At 40.7% G+C, this 27,691-nt stretch overlaps 1 protein-coding gene across 6 annotated transcripts; it reads right to left on the bottom strand.

Annotated features, from left to right (window-relative positions):
- Positions 1–1,671: 1,671 nt before the first annotated feature.
- On the bottom strand, positions 1,672–27,223 carry LOC124158620 (piggyBac transposable element-derived protein 4-like). Of its 6 annotated transcripts, XM_046533792.1 has the most exons (3): positions 10,335–11,951; positions 3,922–5,686; positions 1,672–3,758 (listed from the first exon to the last, which is right to left on the bottom strand). In XM_046533792.1, exon 3 carries the CDS (start codon positions 3,754–3,756, stop codon positions 1,756–1,758), a length of 2,001 nt encoding a protein of 666 aa, XP_046389748.1. In that variant the 5' UTR covers positions 3,757–3,758; positions 3,922–5,686; positions 10,335–11,951; the 3' UTR covers positions 1,672–1,755. The 6 variants fall into 6 exon arrangements, with proteins under 6 accessions (XP_046389748.1, XP_046389747.1, XP_046389750.1 ...); XM_046533791.1 differs by having other exon boundaries at positions 1,672–5,686; positions 10,335–11,952; XM_046533794.1 differs by lacking the exons at positions 1,672–3,758; positions 10,335–11,951 and adding an exon at positions 25,572–27,223 and having other exon boundaries at positions 5,502–5,686.
- Positions 27,224–27,691: the final 468 nt, after the last annotated feature.

Below are 27,691 nucleotides of genomic sequence, written 5' to 3'. Positions count from 1 at the left end.
TTCACGAAGCCTTCCCATAATGCTAGAGAAAAGGTTTACTGTGTTCGTTTGGGATAGTTTATTTTAACGTAGCAACAATCATGACCGAATATTTCACCAATTAGTTAGCATTGACTTTTATGGGATTATTAATGTTGTGGTCAAAGTAGGCGTGGCTATCTTACCCAAGCTCCCCCATTCCTGCCACACTGCGCTCAATGCTTGGAACCAGTGGTACCCCATCCAGTATATTTACAACCTCCTTGATTGGCTCTGACCTAGGTTTTAACTGTACTACATTTGTTATCAGGGTGAAGAATGCATAGAAATTGCCACAAGTGTGTCATTGACCTCTTGTGTAAGTAATTGGGCATATAAAAATCCATAATTTATTCTATGGAAAGAATAGCTAGATGTGAAAAGTGTGGTATGATAAACAAATTGTAGTTTTCTGCTGTCTTTCATATTGCAGCAGTCGGCTTATGATTTCAATTCCACTTCCACCACTTTAGTGTTAAAACTGTGCATTTTTCCTAGTGATACCTACTGTCTGTCATGTTGGGAAGGGATATTACCACCTAATTTAGGTTGCTAAGTGTATGTTGGTTAGCGGTTACGAAGTCCTGATTTGTAGAATTAGGGTAAATGCAGATTGGTTGGTTGGCCACAGTTTCTGTTTGTAATTTTTGGAAGTAAGTATATTATAGCTTGGGCTCATCATGCATGCTCACTTAGCCAAAACTATCATAGTTGGTTTAATGAAAAATTGTTAACTTGTTAAAAAGCAATAACATCACCAACATTTCCTGGGTGTGCACGACGTGGAGCTTGTCTTGATTTCCAATACATTTCTCAGTCATTTAATTGTGTTCCCTAATCGCTAGTTAGTAGCTATTAACACATTCACTGCTGGGCTAAATTTCTTTAGTCTCCCCGATGGCTGAAATGTTTTATTTCTTAAATATTCTCTTTTTGACATATAGAAACTATACCTAAATACCTTTTTGCATTTTGGACATTGTTTATAAAAAAAAACGACTTGCGACACAGTGTCGACTGCCGCCGTACGAAAGCCCCTCGAATAGGTTTTGCTTATGCAGTCCCGCAACACACGGGAATTCCTGCTTGTTCACATACGCTATGGTATACTGTATTTGTGGCAGGTTTTGTATCCATCCAGTTTCCTAAGAATTTGTATACAGACTCAATAGTTATAGATTATTTTAGTGCAAGTCATTTTTATGCATGCGCAAGCATTCGAAAGTGGCATACGATCACGTGTGCGTAGATCACCGCCAAGAGCGCGTCATAGTTTTTTGGGTACACGCAGAATATATCTCATAAAACAACAAGAATTCACTAGTGTATCGCTTAAAAATAGTTAATCTAAGTAACTCGCACACATACAATCAAATAAAAATTTATACATGAAATATAAATTATTGCAAAAAAGCGTAAAATGTAAAAAAATCCATTTTCTCGGTTGGATTTTCCAAATAATGTTACTTTGTCAGATTCTCTCTTTATTCGTGTCAGATCAATAAGTTAAGTTTATTGTAAACTATAGGTATATAGTTGATATCCAAATCAATTTTTCAGTAACATTACACATTTTTTACCATCCATTACTTTTAGACATTGAAACCGGGTAGACTTTTCAGAAACATAAATATTTATTTCAACATCCTTATGAACACTTTTTTATAAGAGAAAAACATATAATCATAAATTACAAATAGGTAAGATATTTTTTACAAAGAGCAATATGTAAAAATATCAGTACAGTCTTTCATTTATAACCATGAAATCGTTCAAAACAGCTTTCAATGCATAATCCTGGTTTCCCTGGACATAGATCGCAGTAATAGTTCGACTCCATTCGCATGTTTGCATTTTTACATAGTTCGACTCTATTCGCATGTTTGCATTTTTACATATGACACATCTCTTTCTTATTTTTCTATTTTTTTCATTTCGGGGAACTTCTCTCGGAACATGGATGTTTTTTGACTTGGGATTTTCTGCCCAAGATTCAAGAGGTGGACGATGTTGATAAATTAGTGATTGAATCACACTATCCCGAAATTGCAAAAGAGTCAATTTTTCATTATTGCTGAAAATATTATACAGTATAAAGGCATTGTTCAGTATAACGTGGAATATGTGAACGCCAACTTTGGCATACCAGCGAAGAGTTTTTCTTTCACAGGGGTAGTATGCTAATAATTGGTCACATCTGTCGACCCCTCCCATAAACTCGTTATACTTTAGGACAGCCTCAGGTTTTTGAGTAACCTTACCAGAGCGGGATTTGTGTTCAGACATACGGGCGCCAAACTCTGAGGACACAATTAGAACGTCACGTTTGTCCCGCCATTTGAGAACACAGATGCCATTATTAGAGTAAGTTGCTTCTACATTACCAGGCTTCAACTTTTTTTGCACTATATCTGATGGGTTACCTTTCCGGTTCGCCTTCAAGGTTCCTGTTACGTATGTTTTACGATCAAGACAGTAAGCTGTTAGACCAACCCCAGAATAATAGTTATCCATATATATTGCATGGCCTACATCTAAGTGATCTTTTATAAGGTGTTTCACGACCTTTTCAGCATGGCCAATTCCACCGACTACCTTATCAGCAGAACCACAATAAATTCTAAATTTCAATAAGAGACCGTTAGGCTGTGTCAACATGTATAGTTTGATACCATATTTGTGCCTCTTATTCTGGATATATTGCCTGAAGAAAAGGCGTCCCCGCCATAACAACATTGACTCATATATGCTCAACTCTTTAGAGGGATAATAAATGTCTGACATTCTTTGATGAAATAACTCCACCAATGGGTTGATTTTGAAAAGTGGGTCTGACGGTTTAGGTTCACCTTGCTGAGGATTTCTCGCAAAGTGAAGAGTTCTAAGAATAAGTAAAAATTTGTCGCGCCCCATGGCATTTCGGAAAAGGGGAAAGTTATACACCGAATTTTTCATCCAATAATGTGCAAAACTGGGTACATGAATATGACCAGAAAGATAAAGCAAACCCAAGAAAACCTCAAAATCATCACGGTTGATGTCTTTCCATCCATTTATGCGAGCTTTAGGTGAAACATTCTTAGATGACAAATTTTGTGCTTGCAAATTTGTCTGCTGCCATATTAAATCGAATATTTGATCAGAAAATAACAAATAAAAATAATCTTGAGGTTTATTTCCTTGAGGAATTATTTTCAACCCAGAATTTCCTGAAAAAGGAATTTGTGCGGAAGGATGCGCGTTTTGACACCAAGTCGATATTGATGGTTGCCCTGCTGCAGCTGGTGGTGCATCTACAACAGCTGCACCGTGATTTTGGGACACTTGACTCCCGGGAGATGGTATGGCTGGTGGGCTAGCTGACATCACGGTTGTTACGGCAATAGATGGAGTTGCATTTGGAAAAAAATCAACATCACCTGCCTCTTCTTCATCATCATCACCTTCCTCATTTTCATCGGTGCATTCCACTGGGCTAGATTCCGAGTCAGAATTGAGATCCTCCTCCCTGTCAGAATTCTGCAACGCATCGAGTAGCTCCTCCTCTGTCCACTGCTTTTTGACCAGCACATGGGATTTATTTTTCTTAGGTGAAGGCGATCCGAACAGCAGGCCACTTGATGAGGGTCCAGGCGACGTCAGTGCAGAGGAAGTGCCACGAACAACGGGGGATGGCTCGCCAGAAAAGTTCAAGGAATTAGATAAATGCCGTTTGACGCCATTTTTTGGTTGATTCATGACTAAAAAAATCATTGAAAAATAATCCAATGTAATGAATCCTTAATTCAATGAGTGCAAATATACAGAATAATACTTCATTATTACTCGTTGCAAAAAGATATCATGTTACCCTAAGTTTATCAAATCACACCAAATATTTATAAGAAAAGAAGTAGAACTTACCGTTGAAAAAGTGGACTGAGCAGAAAAGAAAAAACAAGACGACTGCCGCCGGTAATATCCTTCGGTCTTGACGGGATCATAGCAAACACTGAACTAAATTTTTCTCCTTGGCAAAAGGAACCGGGCCTTTGAAGGTGGGGTACACTACATTGACACATTATGTATCGATGTCCAGAAAGCACCTCCACGAAAAAAAATGTAGACATTGTGTGTAAAGCCGTTATAAGATACGAAAATGTTACACGATACGGGCAAGAAAGATGAAATTAAGTACAAATTAATTTCTGACAAGTGAAATTAATCTAAATAAAATGTATGCTGTAAAAAAATTCCGAAAAAAAAATTCAGGAGCCAATGAACCCACCTTACAAATTGAGTATCTTGGCCAGCAACAAAAAACTCTAAACTCACGGCGGAAACCACCGGAACTATCTGTCGACCTTTCTGAGGGCTGAAAATGCATCGGAAAGAAATTCGCTTCAAGTGAAACCAATACGGGCACTAAAAAAGTAAAACAGTCAACAGCGACACACTGTCGACGCCTGCCGGCAGAAACAAACTTGCCACGCGACACAGTGTCGCACGCCGCAGTGAACGTGTTAATGAAGAAGTGGTGATATTTGTTGTCCTTGGTTAGCATAGAATTCATTTTTGATAGTATATACTGAGGAGTTGCCAGGGTCTCAGAACTTCCTGAAGAAGGGAGGAGGGACAGAACAACTTGCATCTCCCCTCAGTCTTGCAAAGAAGGGTAGCTTCCATCTACATTAGTTTACTGTATGTATGTTGGTTCGTACAAGATCAGTGATGGGGGCAGTATGTAATAACAGTGGAAATAGCACTCAATGGCTTCTTTCAGATGATCAGCCCTTTCACTGTGCAAAATTGCTAGCATGGCTTGGAGCTCCTATAAATTTTATATGCATAATGGTACTGCACCATGGCAGACAGAAGTGGGCAGCGGTAGGACCTTGGCATGGAGCTGCATGTTCAGCGAGCTTTGATATGTCTGAAGGCACTCACTAAGGCTTTTTTTATTTTGAATCCTGGTGACGTGGCATCCGTGGTGAATGGTAAAAGGCTGGATTGTCTAGAAGCATCTTAAAGATGAGATTCGTGGATCATTGGAAAAGCTGTTCGGAAAAGAGAGAAACCTTTAAATTAAGAATGTGTTTTCTGGTGCTTGGGTGTTTGAATAAGTGTTCAAGACCTGTTGCTGGGGCGGATACTGAAGATAAAGGAAATGAATAGGATGAGAAAAAGGAGGTATGCCAAGTAAAAAAGAATAAAAGGAACTGTGGAGCATCATACACCAAAGATAGGTGCAGGATGAAATTATTGAAGAAAAGCAGCAGTTATTGGTTATGAATAATTGTGCATCCAGTATAAATGCATAAAAATGAAAAGCCTTCTGCAAACAATCCTCAATGTAAGTTTGAAACAATTTTTTTTTACTATTAATAGGGAATGAACATGAATGAATGCATAAAAGTCAGCAAAATCTCGCCAGTCTCTTGTAGAAAATTGGGTATCACTAGCACTCATGATTTAACCCAATGAATGACATTCAAGGTGACAAATACTGTCTTCAATACTGTTTATTAATAGGTATATGACAATTATATCTTGCATCTTGAGCAACAAAGCATCCCTGGCTCCTCATGTTAAAGGATTCACTCCAACTGCTATTGGTAGCTAGGTGTCCCCTCGTGGGATGAGAATAGTTGACATAGGGCTTGTCACTTCTGCACCTTGTGGCAAATACCTGTGAATAAGAATTAGATATGTTAATTTATGAATGAATATTTAGCTCAGTTTTTGTTATTTATGAGTGGAGAGAGTGATGAGGATATAGGGAGATTGTAGGAGTGTAATGAAAATGAAGTGGATGGACTGCGTGAGTAATGAGGAAGAGGCAGGTGAGAAATTGTCTATAATTCTTGAAGAGAAAAAGCAATGTACGTGGCCTCTAGAGGTATGTAACTGGCCTCTTTGTGAGACATTTGGGTCTGATGGAGACAAACATGGATGTACCATGGAGGATACAGAGGAGAAGAATAATGAATGATTTTATGAAAAGGTAAGCTGACATGACAATTGACAAGAGAGGTGTATAATCAAACTTAAGAACTTCAGAATCATGATGATGATAGGGTCCCGAGTAATGGGATTGAAAGGAGTTGGATGCATGAGCAATCAGTGGTGCTGCAAGGGGGGTTTTGGGAGATGAACACCCCCCCCAGAGCTCAGAGAAATTTTTAAGTTTAATCCATTTTACCTAATTGGATTAATATTACTAATAGAATAGTGTAAGGATTAATAAAATTAAAATAAAATACCTCTCAGAAAGCCGTAAAACTCACCATTTTGAACCATTTATCTTAAAATTCAGCAATTTATTAATCTCGCACCTACCGCTTATCCTGGTGAGTATACCATACCCCCACACACCCTGGTGTTAGTACCACCTAAACCCCCCCCCCCCCCACCGGGCATTAATTCCTAGCTCCGCCCCTGTGAGCAATATGTAGAATGTAATAATACAAGAGTAAATTGGCTTAAACAATTAAATTCTAGTTGGCATTCCTACTATAATTCAAATTTTATTGTAGAATATTTCAAGATGGGTGCAAACCTTGTATTAATCCTTATAATAATTATGTATTCATCATTCATATGTATTTAATTTAGGAAATGATATGAGTTATTTAGGGGAGCATGGTAGTCTAGTCGGCAGAGCGCTTTGCTGCTGATCGAGGAATCCCATGTTCAAATGTTGGGTGAAGCCTAAGGACTCCCCTAAGCACATGCCCGTGGCTTAGTTGAGTGATGATGCCCTGGGAGCATCATGTATGACCCTATGAATCCTAGTTTGTGACATCTGTCATGGTATCATCAATCACCAGATTTTCTGTGTCATTTTCCATCTGTGTATCATGCAACATTGATGCTGGATTGGTGACCCTTCTGATTGGATGCCTATTATAGCTTGGTCAACCAGTTGGTAATAATAATTGGTGGTTGGTCTCTAGGACATTCATACATTGTCTTTTAATTTGGTGGAAAATTAAAAAGGTTTTCTTCATAAAATTTGCACAAAATCACGCCACCATCAGCGATTAAATGTTCTGCTCTAGTTTGTTTGCTGATTTACCCTTAATTTTCTGTAATGAATAGCCTTACAAATGGTAACTACATGCCTAAGTCATGAGAGTATTACTAATTCTTTGTATTCCCTTATTATATCTTTTTGGGTTCACTTAATTCTAAAATACGAAGTTGCATGGGCCAAAACCATATCCAAGTTGTTTGAATAATTTATCCATGTGAGTTGTAAATTTTGCCTGCACTTGCAAATGAGTGTCAGTGTGGTGGTCCTGATTTTTTCCTGTCAAATCATCAATTTCTTGTACAACTTCCTCGTACCATCAACCCCTTTGACAGAAAACAATTTGCTGGGTAGGTACACATAACAGCTGCAACTCACTCGCAGCAAGTACATTTTCAGAAATCTCTTGGTGAAATGACAAGTAAGCCTTAAGAAGAAAATGTGCAGACAAATGTATATTTGGGTCAAAATAGTATTATCTTAGAACAAAATTTAGAATCACAGTGATATATGTTATGTGGAATTGGGTTTACAGTCCCGATTTGCATAAGTAGTTTCACGGGTCTCATTGTCAGGCTCAATCTTATGCACTACGTATGCATTTTTCCTAACTTTTCAGTTTACCATAACACTAACACTCCTCTAAGTGGTTTGAAACCAGGTATTTAGATGTCCCTTCAACTATGACTATCATCTTAGAACTATCTTTCTAAGATGGAAAGAAACAAATTAGAGACATTTTTTCCATACTAATAGGTATAGGAATTCATTTTTCCCCTGAATAATGAAGGACTCGGGTATGTACTTGCTAGGTGGGACTCAGAAGTCAGTTATCTCCAGCGTGCAACTCCTTTTTTGTTAACGGCTGATATCCTACCACCCTCTGCCATATACCTATTTAGGCAGCTTGCTGGGTAACACATATGTTAAGGTGGCAATGTAAGTAGGGAAAGTTCTCAGTTATCCCACCATATCCAGCATTTGATTGGCACTAAGGTTATCTTCAGGTTATGTGGAGCAGTGGCGCAGAGAGGGGGTGGTTTTGGGGGATAAAACCCCCCCAGAGCTCATAGAAATTTTTAAGTTAAATCTATTTTAATTAATTGGAATAATATTTCTTATAGAATAGTGTGAAGATTAATAAAATATCCCCCAGAAGGCCGTAAAAATCACCATTTTGAACCCTTTATCTTAATTTTTTCCGGCAGAGGGCCTCCGCACCTCCCACTTACCCTGGCAGGTATGCAATACCCCAAGCCCCCCAGAGTATTAGTTGCGCCAGAAACCCCCCCTAGCCTTAATTCCTAGCTGCGCCCCTGATGTGGAGAACAGGAATATTCTCTGGTCAATATAGTGTGGAGGCATGTTTAGGTGGGATTTGATTGGTCCATTTATTACATGCTTCATTTCCTCATCTAACCATGTTTTTGATGGGTGGATTCCTCAGAGTGTTCAAGTGGAAGCCAATATCTCCAATATAATTTCCACTCCTCTTAATACTTGGTCCCAGTAGTTGTTCTGGTACCATAGTATGGCCTTCTTCTGGTAGTTTATTCTGCACCCAAAAGCGAGGCTGTCTTAGGAATTCACAATCATTTCTCACTGGATTACCAGATTAATTGAATTATTGGTCTTTCCACCCATCGTATCTGATATGACCTATGATTATTTTAATTTCTATTATGTTCATGTGATTCCATATTCAGGTACTAGTATATGTTCACCATTTATAAATATGGTCATCCTAGTCTTCTAAAACCAGATAACGCCAAATAGTAATTCACGGAAAATAGCGAATAACAACTAGTGCAGCATAAGTATCAATTGCATCCATAGAAATATAGCAAGTAAATATATTCCAATAAGTAGCCTTTATCGGCAACGCAGAACTTATTTTATTACTCTAGATATCTGCTTTAGAATGCTGTTCGAGCTGATGTTTTAGTTGTAATTTTGTTTAGAGATATGTGATAATGAAATGGTGGCATAAGTAAGTTTTTACATGGCCATCAAACCATACCTATGTCCAGAGGTTGAGAATTTCAAGGCATTCCTGGAAAGACTCGGTTATCCATCTCCTGTAGCTCTCGCTCTTGACGCAGTTCTCCGCGATCTTATCACCCCTGTCGCTGTAAACAGCCTGCTCTATGTCCAATGGTGCCGTCGCATTGTCTCCCCCGGATATCAGTGGGTCGTTTTCCGATAAGATGATCGGGAGGTAAGCTGTGCTTATCACCCGGCCGAAGTCCCGGTAGCGGTGGCACATCTCGAATAGCCTCTCCAAGGGCAGGACTTCATCGAGGACCTGCTGTGGCAAAATCTCTCCGAGAGCTCGGTGGTAAAACTCCAGGATTTCCTTCATGTGTCGCTCCCTGAAGTCCCTTCTCGTACACGCGTGCGTGAAGATCAATATGTCCAACACTGGCGGAGCATAGCGTCCGATCTGAAGATCTACGAACTTGGCATCCACCGGAACTTCCCGTCCCTCTCGGCCCGTCTCGTAAGAGAAGAGTATGTTATTGGTCCAGGGGTCGCCGTGATTCAGCACGTTGGGGTACTCTTTTGAGGGCTTGACCATCTCGAAGACCTCCATCCACGCTCCCCTGATGGCCTCCAGAACCTCATTCCTGCTCACGTCCTTGAACTTATCCGGCCACAACTTGAACACAGCTGTCGCCATGGTCTCGGCGCTCAAACGGATGCATTCGTATCCCACGTGGCCTTCGTTGTAGACCAGGAAGTTCTCCTTGATCTCGGGATACAGGTCGATGCTGGCGTTGAAGTCTCCAGGGTGAGATTTTTTGCGGGATTCCTCCAGGAGTATGGAGGCGGCGTGGAAGGTCGCCATGGTTTTCATTACTATTCGACAGTGAGGCAGGTCCATCGGTGGGAAGTTCTCTCTGTTCCGGTATCCCCTGGCCGTCAAGTCCTCCAGTATGATGACCTCCTCGTCCTCTGTCGTTGAATTCTTCAATCCCTCGCTCTGGGGTCCGCGGGTGAGGTAGCATTTTGCAACGGGGAAAGTCCATCCTGGGGGAAGGCAAGAGTTGAACATGGGGGCGTATTTTTTGTAAACCGTCGCCTCTGTTCCGAAGACATTGCTGTCCATGACGATGAAACGGTGGCTGTTGTCAATGGGGACCGTCTTCACGAAAAAGGTTATCCGCTGTAGTTTTCCGTCGCGGAGGACACGTGCTGTTAACCTTAAATGTCGTCCCATGAATCCTACATTTTTTTCGCTAAATGGTTTTACTTGGTAATCCTTAAGAAGGAAATTGGGTGAGTCAAAGTAATTTTTTATCACCTTTTCGCAATCTTCTTGCCTGAGAGTGTCCGCCATTTTCGAGCTGAAGACAAACCTCTTTTCATCCGAAGTGAAACTAGCGTGTTCCTCCTCTTTATCGCGTAAGAATCGGCCGTTTAATGATCGTAGCCAATTGATGCCTTATATGTCCTCATTCTAAAAATGTATCCATCACTGTGCAATATATGACGTTGAAAACTACTCCTCTATTTCATAGAGCTGGCCACTGATTTCGGAATCTTGGAGATTTTTCCTCGATGACATCCTCGTTATCACAGTGTTTGCATCTGCCTTATCTAAGTGCATTGTATACGGCATCTAACTCATATAGCCGTAAGAAGGTGATGCCTGTTATCGCAGAAATTTGTTGTCTTCAACGTTTTAAGGGTAGCCTTAGGAAGTGAATTGGTCTTTGTTTAGCTAATTATGAGTGATAGAACGGTAGCAGTAACGTCATTTAGCAGCCGCAGTAACTTCGTATATTTGATTTGAGCATAGGCAAGTGGTGGAAGAATTTGCGCTCGATCTTTGCTTGCCAACTTCCTCCCTGTGCTTTCCCGAGTGTATTTCATTGCCTCTGTGACACCCAAAGCGGTCACTTCCTTCTTCCTATCTTCCTAAATTACAATGTACGCAACCTTTGAATTAGTTTTCCGCACGAAATCACGACATGCAATTATTGAGTCAAAAAAGTTTTGAATTTATTTTGTTATGACGTCGAGCGTAGGCGGATTTAGGGGGGCACGGGGTCACGTATAGTAGAAAAGTCATTACATTCTTTTTATTTTGTGCATTACGGAGCCTCAATCATTTAATTTAATATCAATAACTTTCACATCAAAATAAAGAGAATATTTTCCACAATAATTGTTGAATTTTGTTTTTAATCTCAAGTATGAGAAGACCTGTAAGACCCTTGTGTCCCGTCCCCCACCCCAGAAAAAAAATCCTGGATCCGCCCCAGATGTCGGGCATAGATGTAAGATGAAGGCTTTGACAAGTTTTCAACTATGGCTGGCGCGAAAATATATTATGTATGTTGATAATATGAGTTTAAGGCTTTATTTATGGGTCTTGTTTGGATAGGTGCATCCTTGAGAAATACAAGCATCGCCTTTTCACAATGGAGAGAATTAAATAATTGTCTTCATAAAAGTAACGCTAAAAACGCATTCAGTGATCAACTGGTCTACTCGTTTTTATTTTTGGAGCTTTACAATTAAAGACTACCATTTTTGTGCCAATGAATATTGAACAAAAGGCCTTACCAAATCACCCTTCAATTTCCCGCAAGTTTTGCCAGACGAGTGGTAGCTACATCCTTAATTTCTCGGAAAAAGTCTTATTTATTATTCCCTCTAATATCTGATCGGGATCACTCAATGCTTACAAACCAATTTCCATGAGCTAAAGTACCTGTTTAAGCATTAGGTAATGGGAATAATTAATCCCTATGATTTTAAACAAGGAGAAGCTTGTGGTTAGAGCGCTTGGCTGCTGATCGAGGGATCTCGGGTTCGAATACCGAGTGAAGCCTTTCGGACATCCCCAAACGCATTCCTCGAAGTGCGAGGTGGCTTAGTTCGAGGTGAGCTCTACCTTCACATGTCCAAGCCAAACTTCGGATTGAATCACTGAGTGTGTGATGATTTTAAATGACACATTATCTTAGTAATATGAAATTCAGTTCACATTAATTCTACGCAGACGTTGAAGAACCGTTTGCTCTCTCTTCGGTATTCATCAGCTGTGTCCTCTCGATCATAGAGTTCATACTAATTCCCAATTTGGCTATTCGCCTGCCCTATAACTTTGCACTTGCTTACTCGCCCAGTCAGTTTCTATCTTGCTACAAGAGAATCTGTCCTTTCGTCCCTTGGATATTCCTATCTCTCCCTGCGTCAAATGCTTTGTGACATGAAGTTCCTCCCATATGATTCCACTACAGAAGTTGGAGTGTTTGTCTCCCTTGCAATGATTAAGCTAATAAAAATAGCATTTTCGTATAAAAATACTTACATTAAATAAAATTTAATAATTTCATTACCCAGGTACCTACCGGTTTTCATAGTTCCATATCATATCTTTTACGCGCACAGATATGTGTGCGATTAGTGAAAGCTCACTAAACAAATAAGCATAAATCAATTCCGTTTAGCATTTACTCACTTGCTCGCTGACTGATTCAACCTGTGTGAAATACTTTAAGAGCTGGTCACCATACGTGACATTGTAAACCCTCTAAATTATGTTTATCATTATAATAAATACTTAACGTGTGGTGTATTACATTCCGTTAAAACCCTGTACTGGCCTGACACATTCGTTGGGGCTTGTTGAGTATTATAAAGACGAATCGAAATTTTCTTTATTGGCACGTTTGGAGTACGCGTAGATCTACGTTCGAAATAATTACAATTACAGGCCATTTCTATCGATTCCCGGAGATATAACGTGCCTCTACGGAGGAAATGGGGTTATCATAGGTACTACTCACCGTTGTTTTACCAGATATTAAGGGTCTCCAGGCATTCCTGGAAGGAGTCGGATATCCATGTTCTGTAGCTCTCGCTTTGACCGCAGTAATTCGCTATTTCATCGCCATTATTGCTGAACATCGTTTTTGCGATGTTAACCGATTCGCTGGACTTGCGAATGGCAATAATCACTGGATCGTTCTCCGGAAGGATGATTGGGAAGTACATTGTGCACATAATGCGACCCAGGTCCCGATATTTGTCGCACATATCCACTAGCCGCTTGAAAGGGAACTTGTGGAGAATATGCTCCGGCGCACATTCTCCGAAAGCTGTATGGTAAACTTTGAGGAAATCCATGAGGTGACGTTCTCTGAACTCTCTTCTCGTGCACACGTGAAGAAATATTAGAATATCAAATACGGGGAGAGCGTACCGAGTAACTTGCAAATCTACGAAGATCGCGTCCACTGGGACTTCCCTTCCAGCTTCACCCCTCTCGTATTTGAACAAGATGTTGTTCGTCCACGGATCGCCATGGCAAACGACCTTAGGGTACTCTGAAGAGGATACAGCCATTTCAATCACCTTTGTCCAGCCCTTCATCAATGTCTCTGTAACGTTCTCTCTGCTCAACCCTTTGAGTTTATCGGGCCAGAGCTTAAAAGCGGCAGTGGACAAGCTCTCTGCGCTCTGCCTGATCACCTTGTTTCCCCGGTGACTTTTATCATTAGTCAGTAAGTGTTCCTTGATCTCGGAAAACAGGTCTCTCTTCGGGTCGAAGTTTTCCTCGTGGGTTTTTCTGCAGGACTCTTCCAGTAGGATGGAGGAGACGTGAAGTTTGGCCATTGACCTGAGCACGGCTTCGCAGTGTGGCACGTCCATCGGCGGGAAATTTTCCAGGGAGCGATACCCCTTGCACGTCAGGTCCTCCAGTATGATGACCTCTTCCTTGGCATTCCCTAAATCTTGGCTTTGGGGATAACGGATGAAGAAGCACTTTGGTACGGGTACGACTATGCCGGGAGGAAGGCATGAGTTGAACTTCGGGACGAGATCGCTATAGAATGCAGCCTCTTGAAGAAAGATTCGCAAGACCATCGAGCGGTGTTTTTCTTCTGTCGGGATCAGCTTGGCGAAGAACGAGATTTGTTGAAATTTTCCATCGAATACAACGTCCGCCGTCAACCTCAGATGTTGGCCCATGAAGCCGGCCGTTCCTTGATTGAAAGGCTTAAAACTGTAGTCCTTCAGCTCGAAATCGGGTGATTGTAGATATTTCGCGATTGCCTCAACACAATCTTCCTTTCTTGGCGTCGCCGTCATTGTAGACCGACTTTCAGCATGTATCACAGTCGAGAAGTGAAAGTGTTGTGACCGACTTGGCTTCGCTCTCTAAAACGTTATCTTTGACGCGTTAGTTTCACCCGGGTATGGGTGTGTCAATATAATTATCGGAAGCGTTTTCAACTCGCTTTACGTTTCTGTAAATTATACGTGCTTGCTTTTCTTGCGCACCCAATATTCCAACTATAACACTTCGAGTTGAGTATGCATAGTTTCAAGTTTGGAATGTGGTCATCTTAGCATTTATTTTAGAGAGCTTTAATTTTAGCATTCTTCATTTTCCGATGCCGAGTTCCGAATCATCAAATGGAACTTCATTTGCTATGGCTTCGTGAACGTCTTTTCTACGATTATGTATATATTTCCATAATTCCGTCAATATCTTTTCATGAAAAATTATCTGCAATAACTGAAAATTTAATATATTTCCTAAATTTCAAATTCTAACCGAGTATTTACCTATTGCATTTGATTAGGGTGCGTGTCTGAAGATACCATCACATAGCGTGCTGGAATATCATGAAGAATACAATCTTGAAAATGCTTCAAGTGATGACACTTAAATAAATAAATAACTAGTTTTTAAACATAGAGACACAGAAAAATGGGCACTCACAAAATTATTTTTCCAGGCGTTTCAGTGGGATGACCCACCATTCTCCATGACAGGCATGCAGGTATACTGCTTTGCTAAATATGGATGTATGCTTTTAGTTTATGCCCCGGAATAGCTACCACTGCGAAATAATGCCTCGTGAAATGTAACTTTCTTTTTTTACGAACGTCTTTCTTCCCAGGCCAACCTTCCCCATCTATTCCTTTTCCTCTTCCACCTTGACACACAGTAATCAATTCTATCATAGCTCTCCATTTAATTCTCGGAAAATGGTCAAATCTTTAAAATCTATATCATTCCTCTGCTTTTTCATCCTTCATCATCTACTATATACATCTCATCCGTGGGCTACCTATGTCGTTCTTCCCTCCTTCCTATCCTTCAACGATAATTTTCTTTAGACTCTATCGTCTCACGATATGGCCGACTAAATTGCCCCTTCTTGTAGATTTTCAAAAGACTTCACTCCTACTTTTCCCAGAACTTCCAAATTACTCACATTATCTATCAATTTGGTCTTCAACATTCTTCTATAACACCACACCATAACAGCACACATTTCGAAAGCTTCAGCATTGATTTCTCCGATGCTGTCATCGCCCGTGCTTCACTACTCTTCTTTTTACATATGCCCACTTTGCTTTATATATTCTACTAATTATTTTCTTCTTGTTTCGTCCATCGTTGGTCTCTCGACTACAACGCAGCAGAAATCCTTCAGCCTTTGTTTGTTCCAATTTTCAGGTCGACAAAATGCGTTATTTTTCTTTTATCTCTTGGATAAACAAAAATTATGACAATGCTGAAGTCTTTAGCATTATCCCGAAATTCCGACAGCGGATTGAAAGCTATTCATATTTCTCTCAAAAGCCTCCACGTTTTGGAACGGGTGATATTAGTCTGAGTAGCGGTAGATAATAGAGACGAAGGATGAGGATGAGGGTGAGAGGAGAAAGTGCAAAATCGGTTTTTAGCTTTTGAAAAAAATTCATTCTTTCAAGTACGTATTGTGAAAATGCTACCGTTCAGTAACCTCTTCAAACGTTTTTTATTGCCTTAAATAACCAGAGACAACTCCAGGTAATTCCTCAATAGGATATGTCCTATGAGATTTTCTCTAACTAGCGGATACCTCAAATACCCAGTGGCCCAACTGACCGAAACCTACCGTATTCGAGACAGCAGACAGAGAAAAAAAATTGGAATAAAAAATTGGGTTTATTTCGGGTGGAGGAGGGTTCATTTTTAGGGAAGACACTTAGCAACGCATCTTCCAAGCTTTCTTTTTTCTTTCGCTGCGGCATCCGAGTAAACAAAAAAAATCGAAAATAATTTGGGGAATATTAGCAGCTATTTTTCACGCACATATCGAGTGACATTTTATCGAGTGACAATTACATAAGACAAAAGGCGAAGGTTACGGGGGAGAAGATCCTCGAGCATGCAGAAGAATTGGCTTAGAACAGCAAGTGATGTAGGGCTGAGGTATACCAATCTTAGAATAACAGTAACATAGGTGTATGTTGGTAAGTACAGCAAAATATATATTTCTCCTTTAAAATTGAATTATACACTACTTAAGACGATTTTAATATTATATACTCACATTATTACTATTTCCAAAGGTTGAGCCTCTCGAAGCATTCCTGGAAGGAGCCAGTTATCCATTCCCTGTAACTTTCGCTCTTAGCGCAGTTTCTTGCAATCTGTTCTCCCCTGTCGCAGAACATCGACTCTTCAATGTTGACAGGGTTTTCCAGTCTCCCTCCCTTGGCTATTAAAGGGTCGTTCTCTGACAGTATAATCGGATGGTACCCTGTGCACATGATAATGCCGAAGTCAAGGTAATGGTCGTACATTTCCAGGAGTCGCTCGAATGGTAATACTCTCTCGATGTATTCCTTTGGCGCGTATTCCGCCAGAGTGTCGTGGTAGAACTTGATGAAATCCTTTAAGTGACGCTCTCTTAAGTCCCTTCTCGTGCAGACGTACAGGAATAGAATGATGTCCAGTACAGGCGGAGCGTATCGAGCTACTTGCAGGTCCAGTAATATGGCATCCAAAGGAACTTCCTGTCCCAATTCATCCTTCTCATAACTGAACATGATGTTATTCGTCCAGGGGTCTCCGTGGCACAGGACATTACAGTAAGTGGTAGAAGGTTCGGCCATCTCGATGCTTGTATCCCACATATCCATCACTGCTTTGAGGATCGTTTCCCTGCTCACTCCTTCGAATTTCTCTGGCCACATTATGAGCGCGGCTGTTGCCATGCTTTCTGCGTCGAACTTTATGCACTCGTATCCATGGTGACCATCTTGCCGGACGAGAAAGGTCTCCTTTATCCCAGTGAAAATGTCCGATTGCGGGTCGAACTCTCCAGTGTGGGATTTCCTATAGGATTCTTCCAGGAGGATGGAACCGGCGTGGTATATCGCCAAGGACTTCAGCACAGCCCGACAGTGTGGCACGTCCATGGGTGGGAAGTTTTCCCTCAGTCGATATCCTGTCGCGGCCAAATCCTCCAGTATGATTATTTCCTTCTCTCCTGTAGCGGAGGAAGAGAACTTGCCCGTCTCGGGCCCCGTGCCTCGAGTGAAGTAGCACTTAGCTACCGGGAGTTTTGTCTCTCGAGGTAGGTATGAGATGAACTTTGGTACGAAATCGTTGTACACCCTCACCTCCTGGTCGAAAAGATTTAGGCTGACGACCAATGAGCGGTGTTTGTCGCTGCTTGGGATCATCTTGACGAACATCGGAATCTTCCGCAGCTGACCTTCGTGTTCTACAGTCGCCGTGAGCTTCAAATGTGTTCCCATGAACCCGGCTGCATTGTCGCTCAGCGGTCTTACTTGGTAGTCCTTCAGCACGAAGTGGGAGGAGTTTAAATAGGTCTTAATTGCTACTTCACAGTCTTCTCTCTTTACCGGAACTTCCATTTTTTTAATCCAGCTCAAAATTAAAACTTATTTAAAATTTAGTGGCACACTTAATTATCTTCTATGTTTAGGTCTAGAATTTGGTGAAATGTCTGTGAGTAATAGATGGAGAGTGACACTGACAGTCCTTCACTAATGTAAATCTTCACTCGAATTATTGAACTAACAATAAGATGTAAGCGTGATATACTTCACATTTACGGGCCACGATGTTCATATGGAAGGTTGTACTCGTAGAAATGATTTGTATAGAGGAGGTAATTGAAAATACGTCCATCCTATTTGCGCTGCTGTTATATTTGACCAGGGAGAGGAGAGAGGAAGAGGGGTGATAATCTTTGCGTAGTTCTGTGTGAATTATGGGAGTAATTGCATCACTATTATCCATTGTCAAAGGGCACTTCATGCTTGGATAGCATATCTTTCTATTACAAGCATAGGCGTCACGATTTCTGTTTCAGTAATCGTAGTTTCTTCGTCTCATCTTTTCAATTATCTCTGAAAATTAAAAGCAGCTCTAATTATTGGAAAATGCTGGATGTTTTCGCGATGAGCAATGACTTGGCTCATATTGCCATTTGGTACATGTGATAGGTTATCATTACATTTTTTACGTTTTATCATTGTTTCGGAATCAAAGGTTGGTTAGGTTGATATATAATAGGATGTTAGGGAATACATGGTGATAGTTACTTTCTGTATCTGAACAGCTGCAGCTAAATTGTGAAAATCACTATACAACTAAACTTGTTGTGTTTTATGTTTTATAATCGTTAAGCATTCAGAAAATCATCACAACTATCATTCTTTGAGTTAATTTCTTGAATTTATGGCCTATATCGTCTATACTTAGTGCCTACGAAGGAATTGGGATGATAGTAATTGCAGCTAATAGTCATAATGTAATCGAGCCGTCTTTTTATATTTTAGTCTCCTAAAGTTTCTCAGTGGTAGAAATCATTTAAAGCTCATGGATCATAAGTATTAAATAATAATGTTAAACCGAAATTTTACACTTTATAGCTTTGTTTTGGAATGACACCTGGTGAAATATCATTGGCTATGATTTTAATAATTATTTCTGTGCGATAGGTGCTCAATATTACTTTAAGTTACCTTTCATATTAATGCAAAAAGGAGGTGGCGTTTTCATGCCCGTGGAGGTGTGAGCCCTATTAATAATGGGTGATGAACTTCGTCGCCATATATTGCCTCAGAGAGAGAGAGAGAGAAAAACACTAAAATAAAAGGTGATTCTCCTCTTCGCCTTCATAAATTTACACTTCATCGCTTTCTTTGAATTTGGATGCTTGTGCAATTAAGTACGTGATTTTATACGTCATTGTTCACTTGAAGGTTAATAACCAACAAAATTAAATCAATTAAAATTGTAGGATCATTTTCTTTACGCTGGAATGATTTACTATTGTGCATTAAGAAAAAGATCTGAGAAGTGACTATAGCAGTGCCATCATAGCTTTTCGATAGCCAGGTTGACTCAGCTGCACTACCTGTCGTTGCCTTGTCGCCTATCGTTGTGGCCTGTTGCCTGTCATAGTGTTGCACCTGTTGCTGGGTGCTAGCGTCTTGTAAAGTAGAATCCCTGCAGTGGGTAGACAGGAATCAATTGTGATTGCTACTGTTTTTCTCCCGTATTGTGGGCAGGCTGTTTTTGGTCCATTTTTGAACGTTTTCTGCCCGCAACTTTACGCAAGTATTATTTCCCCCCTCCCTCTCTCCTACCGCTGGATAATATAACGACCGCGCGAATAGGATGAGTGTGATATAAAGCTATAGCCCTGGAACCAAGTGTGAAATATGGGTGCAGAGATTCTGCGTCGAACGCAAACTACGCGATGTATTTTCGAAAGCATGCATCGTGTCATGCGAACGCAAATCTGCTCGTTTCAAGCCGTGCACATACGGGCGAGAATGTGCATTCAACTCCACCAGACCACTTCGGCTCCAACCACGAATTTTATTCCTGCCGCTGCGATGTGTTGAACGCCCGTCGTCCAAGCGTCGCTCCATATTTGGTCGGCAGACTGCATTTTATTTTCGCATTCAATACGAGAGGACCTGCGGCCTGACTGGGACCAGTCAGGCCGATACAAAAGTATAGTATTTTGAAAATGTTTTCTAGACAAGGTAAAAAATGATATGTGTTCGTCGAGCTGTGCGTAATGTCTGCAACGCTACGAGTGGGGTAACCTTTTTCTGCCAAATCAATGGTGTGAAATGAAGCCAATTTTAAAATTTTTAACCTCCAAAATGTTTTCCATGGTTGAAACCATTTAATTAATTATCAGTACTCCATTTTTGTTCATTCGCTGTTAAATATGCATTTTGGCCTTAAGCTTAGGAAGCGGATAATTTCATTCTGCGAGATATAAAGAAAAAGAATTAACTGCATATTGGACTGGAAACTGATAATCCGACAGTAGAAGCGCTCTGAAGTGAGTGGAATGGGGGACTTTAACGATGCGAACTCATGATTTCAAAACCTAGTCCTTATCAGCAGCCATAATCCCGTAGACTAACTGGCTGCGGGTTTCTGCTTCCGACGATAGCAAGGTTAAGGATAAGGAGTTACGTTTTTAACGCGCCTTTCTGACGCTTGTCTGCTCCATACGGGATGGCTAGTCATAAACAAGAGCGAATTCCGACGTTCGCGATGGGACCAGGGGCCGTATTCTGTAACTCCAAACCGATCGGTGCGGCACCGATTCGTCGGGTGCGACGTCACACCGACTCCCGGTAAGAAGTCGTGCGATTCTGTACGAACCCGGTCGGTGCGGCACCGACGAGAGGACGGGAGATCGTCGGTAGCCGTACCGACAGCAAAAAGGTGTCGGTACGGCCACCGACTAGTGGGTTTCATGAATCGTGGGTGCGCATTGTACGTTTTATTTTGTTTTTATCTCACCACCGAGTAAATAATGAGGTTTTCTGCAATGTTATCTTTTTCTGCCCCTTCGAATACGCCTCTATAATTCACTGTGTCATCATCTATATTAATTACCTTGACAGAAATATAAGATAATGGTTAATAAAAATGAGGTTTGCTAACATATAATGACTTTCTCTCATTTATGTTACCACTTTCACTCGCTTGTAATAGGCTTTATTTCTCTCTATCATCATTTATTTGCTCCTTTGACATAAAAAAGATATTTTTGATTAAATATGAGTTTTGCCGCAATGTTATCACTGTATATCACTCTGAATAGGCGACTGTTATTTCACTCAATCATCAATTTGGCGTTTCTCTCGGCATAGAAATAAGATATTTTTATTTAAGTATGAAGTTTGCCACCACGGAATCAGTTTCTTTCATTTGTAACGGGCAACTATATTTCATTTCATCGTCAACCATTGATTCCCTTGACGATAAAAGAAGATATTTGTTTATAAGTATGAGGTTTACCGCAATATTATCATTTTCTCTCACTTGGAATGCGCAACTTATACATATGTATTTCACCCAATCACAATTTCTTTACTTCCTCGTCATTACACTTCTTTTAATTACACCCAGCTCCATATTTTTATAACAATTTCCTAACTTGTTCCTCTAATATGACATTTACATTTGCATTTGAATCCTACGTTCACGTTCCATGGTATGCTATTTTCGTCTGCTACGGGTAACCTTCCTTTGATAACATTTATACGGAACTTACTTAATGACAACTATATTACCAAATCATGAATAAATAGCATTATACGGAACCAATATTTAAAAAAAGAAACTACGATCTCAAGGATAGTTTCAATAATTCATTCCAGCAACAACAATCTCCATCACATACAAACTTTATTGTGATGTTGTAATATTGTTTCCTTCGATTCTGTAGGTACAGCATTACTACCACACATTATATAAGCATTGTTAACAACTTATCCAATATCGTTTATCTTAATCTAGCAATAAGTCGTAATTTCCGCAAATAAAAAGATTGAGAATGACGACAACAAATTGTGCCAATGAGTCTTCTCTTGTTTTTACCCTTCTTTCATTGGTGGAGACACGTGAAACTTCGGATATATTCGGATTTTCCCTGTTTGGGAAGGAGAGGGAACCGTACCGACTGGTTTGAAACCGACGACCTTACAGAATCGCTGAAAGTGTCGTCGTCGGTGCGGAATCTGTTGTCGGTACGGTTTGATGTCCAGTCGGTGGGCTTGAAAGGGAAACCGACCGGTGCGGCACCGACGAAATACAGAATACGGCCCCAGGACAGAAGTAGCAAAATCTGATTTTACGTGATGGATCTGATTGGCTAACTGAGGTGATAGCGTTTGTATTAATGATAAACAAAGACTTCGTACTGCCCGCTAATTTTACTAAACAGCTCTCAATACGCTTTTTTATTGCCTTGCAATCATCATCAGGTGCCAACAAATTCCTATTTAAGTCAGAAAGTTAAGAACATTACATCAACGGACTAATGCAACCAAAAAATTCCGGACTTCCGTCATGTGGGAAATATAGAAAGAGAAAAGGAATAAATTGATTTATTGAACGGATAAAGTTTTTAGTCACTCTCCTTTTCTTAGGTGTAATCCCCTAACTGCTTTGTAACCGCACTTCTTACCCCAAAACCGTCTCTACCTTGTGATATGATGTATGTCCTGAATGTTTTGGTTGAATTGGTCTGTTGATGTGATCTTCTTAACTTTGTCTCTGTGCTCAACCCAACCCACCCCCTTATTTCCCTTCCTTTTTCCCCACCCTTCTTCCTTCTGATCCTTCCCGCTCCACTTCTTTTCATTGTACACCCTCACCTCCTTGTCGAAAAGCAGTGGCGGCTCGTGAGTCAAATGCCTGGGGGGGCGCACTCCACCGGGCACCACTCCACTTTTTTAATATTTCGTGTATTTTATTAAGTTTTTACGGCAATCTAGGAATAAAATTTAGTAATGCCATATGTTCCGTTTTTTTCAACAAAAATACCTAGTTTTCCTAATAAAGCTTGATTAATAAATACTAAATGCGGTAGACTCTCGTTCATGCGGATCCGCTTAGTCCGGACTCTCGATTATACTGATCAATGATCTTGAAGAATAAAAATATAATTGCTGCGATATTTTGCAAATACAAACGAAAATACGTAACTTTAGGTTTTAGCGCCTACATTCTTCGTGCGGATATGCCCGCAATACACTTATGTTGTTCGTTTTGCAATCATAATGCGTTATTTGTCAAATCTATTCGACATTTGCAAAGATTTAGGTAGAAATGACACTTGTAACACCTGAGGAGGGAGGGGAGTGTCACTGACTTCCACTAGGCAACAAACACTACTAGAATGCGCGCGCTTTGCTATTGTAGATGTAAACTTTGATTGCGGTGTTCGCGTTGCTTCTTGAATACAGTATGATTTAAAATCAATAATTTAATATTTCTCACACATTTTTAACAAAATCTGAAATACTCACATGCCTTTAGTTATATTGCACAAGTCCATCCTTCTTTCCTTTTGTCCAGCAAAGTGATCAATTACACGTTCGTTGAAATCAGCGCCGGACAACAATTTCTTTCCGATTGAACACATAGCAAGGGCACTAGTCTATAAATAAACAAGGGACGACACAAAATGAGCCGACAAAAAATACGACCAAAAAGAACAAGGTGCCAGGACACAGATTTGGGGACAATTTTTCCCTATATTTCCCTAAAACAAAAACGAGCACTGTTGATTAATTCAAAATTGTCTTCTTGAATGTACACTTAGCACTAAGAAACTTCTTAATCGGCAATTAAGCACAGTTAACTCCTCAAAAATGATGTCTGAACTCATTTCACTCCGTTCTTAAGGAGAGTCTTGCGTTACTATAAGGAAGACTCAAGGGAGATAGAAGTCGTGGTCCACTAATGCTGATTCAGCTGAGGGACGAATTTAAGATCAGCAAAGGCATTCTAGCAAACAAAAGACGTCACGGACCATCTCCTTGAGTCTAAGATTCATATGTGGTAAACACACGAAACGCCAACGGGTCGCACTTGGAATAACCATGTCTTCGAAATCATTGCCATGATATAATAGAATATAAATTCTAGATCGTAAAAGAAGACGACTCTGAGCCACAGAGAGGAGCTGTAAGGATCTCCACACTGATATGAACTCTTCAAAGCCACTTAAATCAGACCCAAGTGGACATTTTCCATCAGACAGTTACCGCTCTGCCGCTGAGGAATTAGGTGAACATGAAGTAATACAACAAGGACGGCTAGATAAATGATGAACCTACACACAAAAGGTGCATTGTACGCGGCACTTCTTGACATTCATTGAATGACTCCATTTAAAGTCACGTTTTACGGTTTAAATCATGTTTAATCCTTCACCCTATCACGCACGCACCTATTTCTTAAATTATAAATCAGTAGGAGATGTTAACTGATTTTTCCTTATACCGCAGGTCTTTTGAAAAAATTTATCTGAAAAATAGGTACCGCATTTCTAATCATCGGGAAGATATTAATACATTGTTCAGGCCTAAACATTATAACATTAGTTTCCCCAAGGTTCTTGAAATTCGTAATCATAACAGAACTGTGGCAAATACTCGAGAATAGTTTTCCTACGTCAATACGGCCTTTAACTGGTTGGATTTTATGTGTTCCGGAATTCAAACACCCAAAAACGCAAGCATAATGAGATAATTTATTTTCTGTAGCAATATCTACCAGTAATTAAAAATTAAAATCGTATAGCTACATCCAGTACAGTGACCATTCTGATTCCGTACGTCCCTTTTCTGGGGCAGCACCAAGTAGACGCCAGTTTATACGCCCGCCGGCCTGCGCAGCGATGTCAACTCACACGTCGCTCTGCGCATTCTCGGACGACGTCCCAAGACCTCCATAAGACACAACGTTAGACGCGTCATAGCACCAGCGGCCCCCACCACTACCACTCTCCATATAACTGCATGGGGATGGATTGGGACGTTCTGGCCAGCGCCCCACGGCTACAAATACGAACTTCTCGCGCCATTTCTTTTCGTGTTTTTCCAATACTTTCGATGTATGGTACTGAAAAAACACTTTGATTAATTAGATGTTTAATTATAAATTAATGGATATTTATTTTTTTTACTTTTTCAAATATTTGGGAGGGGCGGCGTCCGAGAGTCCTTATGGGCAAGCCGCCACTGTCGAAAAGATTAGGCTGATGACCACTTCTCGGTGTTTTTCGCTGGTTAAGATCATCTTGACGAATATCGGAATCTTTCACGGCCGACCTTAGTGTTCGAAGGTGGCCGTGAGCTTCAAATGTGTTCCCATGAATCCAACTGCATTGTCGCTCAGGGGTATAACTTGATAGTCCTTCAACACAAAGTGGGAGGAGCTCAAAGAGTAGGTCTTAATTGCCATTTCACAGTCTTTTCTCTTTACCGGAACTTCCATTTTTGAATTCAAGTCCAATATATTCAGTACAAAAGTAAGATAAAGGACGTTTCCTGTAGCTAATTACAAATTTATGGGCAAGCTTAACGATCTTGCAATATGAGGCCTGGAATTTATTGAATATCTGTCGTTTACGGAAAGCGAGTCATATCATTGAAAGTCCCTCACTGATAGAAAAATCATCCCTCATATTATTGAAATAAGTAGTAGGAGTAATTTATTTCACTTCCAGGGACCATGGAGTTCATATGGAAGGTTGTACACGTAAAAGGAAATGAATAGATGAGGTAGAATGAAAGGGAGTAGTCCTTACTTTGATTTGAAGAGACAAGTCATGAGGGGAGGAGAGACTGCAGGTTTGCTTCGGGAAGCTTCATGCAGAACTACCTTCATCGGTGGAAAACTTCAATAATAAACTATATTTTAATATTATATACTCACGTTATTATTATCTCCAAAGATTGAGCCTCTCGAAGCATTCCTGGAAGGAGCCAGTTATCCATTCCCAGTAACTTTCGCTCTTAGCGCAGTTTCTTGCAATTTGTTCTCCCCTGTCGCTGAATATCGACTCTTCGACGTTCAGAGGATTTTCCAGTCTCCCTCCCTTGGCTACTAGAGGGTCGTTCTCCGACAATATTATCGGCTGCCAACCAGTGCATAAAATGATGCCGAAGTCAAGGTAATGGTCGTACATTTCCAGGAGCCGCTCGAATGGCAGTACTTTCTCGATGTATTCCTTTGGCACGTATTCCGTCAGAGTCTCGTGGTAGGACTTGAGGAAAAACTTTAAGTGACGCTCCCTTAAGTCTCTTCTCGTGCTGACGTGCAGGAATAGAAGAATATCCAGGACAGGCGGAGCGTATCGAGTAAGTTGCAGGTCCAGTAATATGGCATCCACCGGAACTTCTTGTCCCACTTCGTCCTTCTCATACCTGAACATGATGTTGTTGGTCCAGGGGTCTCCGTGGCAGAGGACGTTACAGAATGTGGTAGAAGGGTTGGCCATCTCGCAGCATGTATCCCACATATCCATCACTGCTTTGAGGATCGTTTCCCTGCTCACGCCTTCGAATTTCTCTGGCCACAGTTTGAGCGCGGCTGTTGCCATGCTTTCTGCGCTGAACTTTATGCACTCGTATCCGTGGTTACCATCTTGCCGGACGAGAAAGGTCTTCTGTATCCCTGCGAAAATTTCCGATTGCGGGTCGAGCTCTCCAGGGTGGGATTTCCTATAGGATTCTTCCAGAAGGATGGAACCGGCGTGGTATATCGCCAAGGACCTCAGCACAGCCCGACAGTGTGGCACGTCCATGGGTGGGAAGTTTTCCCTCAGTCTATATCCTGTTGCGGCCAAATCCTCCAGTATGATTATTTCCTTCTCCCCTGTACCGGAGGAAGAGAACTTGCCCGCCTCGGGCCCCGAGCCGCGAGTGAAGTAGCACTTAGCTACCGGGAGTTTTGTCTCTCGTGGTAGGTACGAGATGAACTTTGGTACGAAATCGTTGTACACCCTCACCTCCTGGTCGAAAAGATTTAGGCTGACGACTACTGAGCGGTGTTTGTCGCTGCTTGGGATCATCTTGACGAACATCGGAATCTTCCGCAGCTGACCTTCGTGTTCGACGGTGGCTATGAGCTTCAAATGCGTTCCCATGAACCCGGCTGCATTGTCGCTCAGCGGTCTTACTTGGTAGTCCTTCAACACGAATTGAGAGGAGCTCAAGTAGGTCTTAATTGCCACTTCACAGTATTCTCTCTTCACCGGAACTTCCATTTTTGATCTCTAGTGCTGTTTATTTAGCACAAAATTAAACTAATGGGAGGCTCCTGTAGCTGATTACTGATTTTCTTGTATACACAATAATTTTATGAGATTAGGCGTAGAATATAGTGAAATTCCACTCTGTGATGAATGACGATGGACACTAATGTTTCCTTCACAGTCCTTTGCTGATGGACATCCTCCCTCGCATTATTGGAATAAGATATAGGCGTAATTTACTTAACTTTTAGGAGCCATGGAATCCATATGAGTTGTTGTACACTTAGCATGGAATTGAATGGAGGAGGCAATGGAAAATACGTTCATTCTATTCGCGCGGCAGTATTATATGTATTTAACGAATGGAAGATGGAGAAAGAGGGGTAACGTCCATTGCGTAATTCTGTATGAGTTATACGAGTCATTGTTTCACGATTATCCATTCTCAATGGGCACTTGATGCTTGGACAGCTTATCTTTGTATTACAATCGTAACCCTCAAGATTTTTTTTTCAGTAATACCAGCCACATCTTCTCATCTCTTCAATTATTTCTAAAAATCATAAGTGGCTCTAATTCCTATAAAATACTCGATGGTTTCGCGATAGCAATTCCTTGACTCATACTGCCATTTGATGCAATAGATAGGTTATCATCACGTTTATTACGTTTTAGCGCTGTTACGGAATCACAGGTTGGTTAGGTTGATATTTAAATGGCAATTGAGTAATATCATATACTTACTTTATAGCAACACGTACGGAGTTTCACGTTCAGTATCGAAACCCCTGTAGAAAAA

The sequence above is a fragment of the Ischnura elegans genome, chromosome 5 (assembly GCF_921293095.1).
Source record: "Ischnura elegans chromosome 5, ioIscEleg1.1, whole genome shotgun sequence".
Classification (NCBI taxonomy): Eukaryota; Metazoa; Arthropoda; class Insecta; order Odonata; family Coenagrionidae; genus Ischnura; species Ischnura elegans.
Note: the sequence above shows the minus strand (reverse complement) of the source record. Positions and strands in the feature narration are given on the sequence as shown.

Excerpts from the sequence above, each read along its gene's own strand:
- LOC124158620 (XM_046533791.1), bottom strand. The coding sequence starts at position 3,771 with ATGATTTTTTTAGTCATGAATCAACCAAAAAATGGCGTCAAACGGCAT.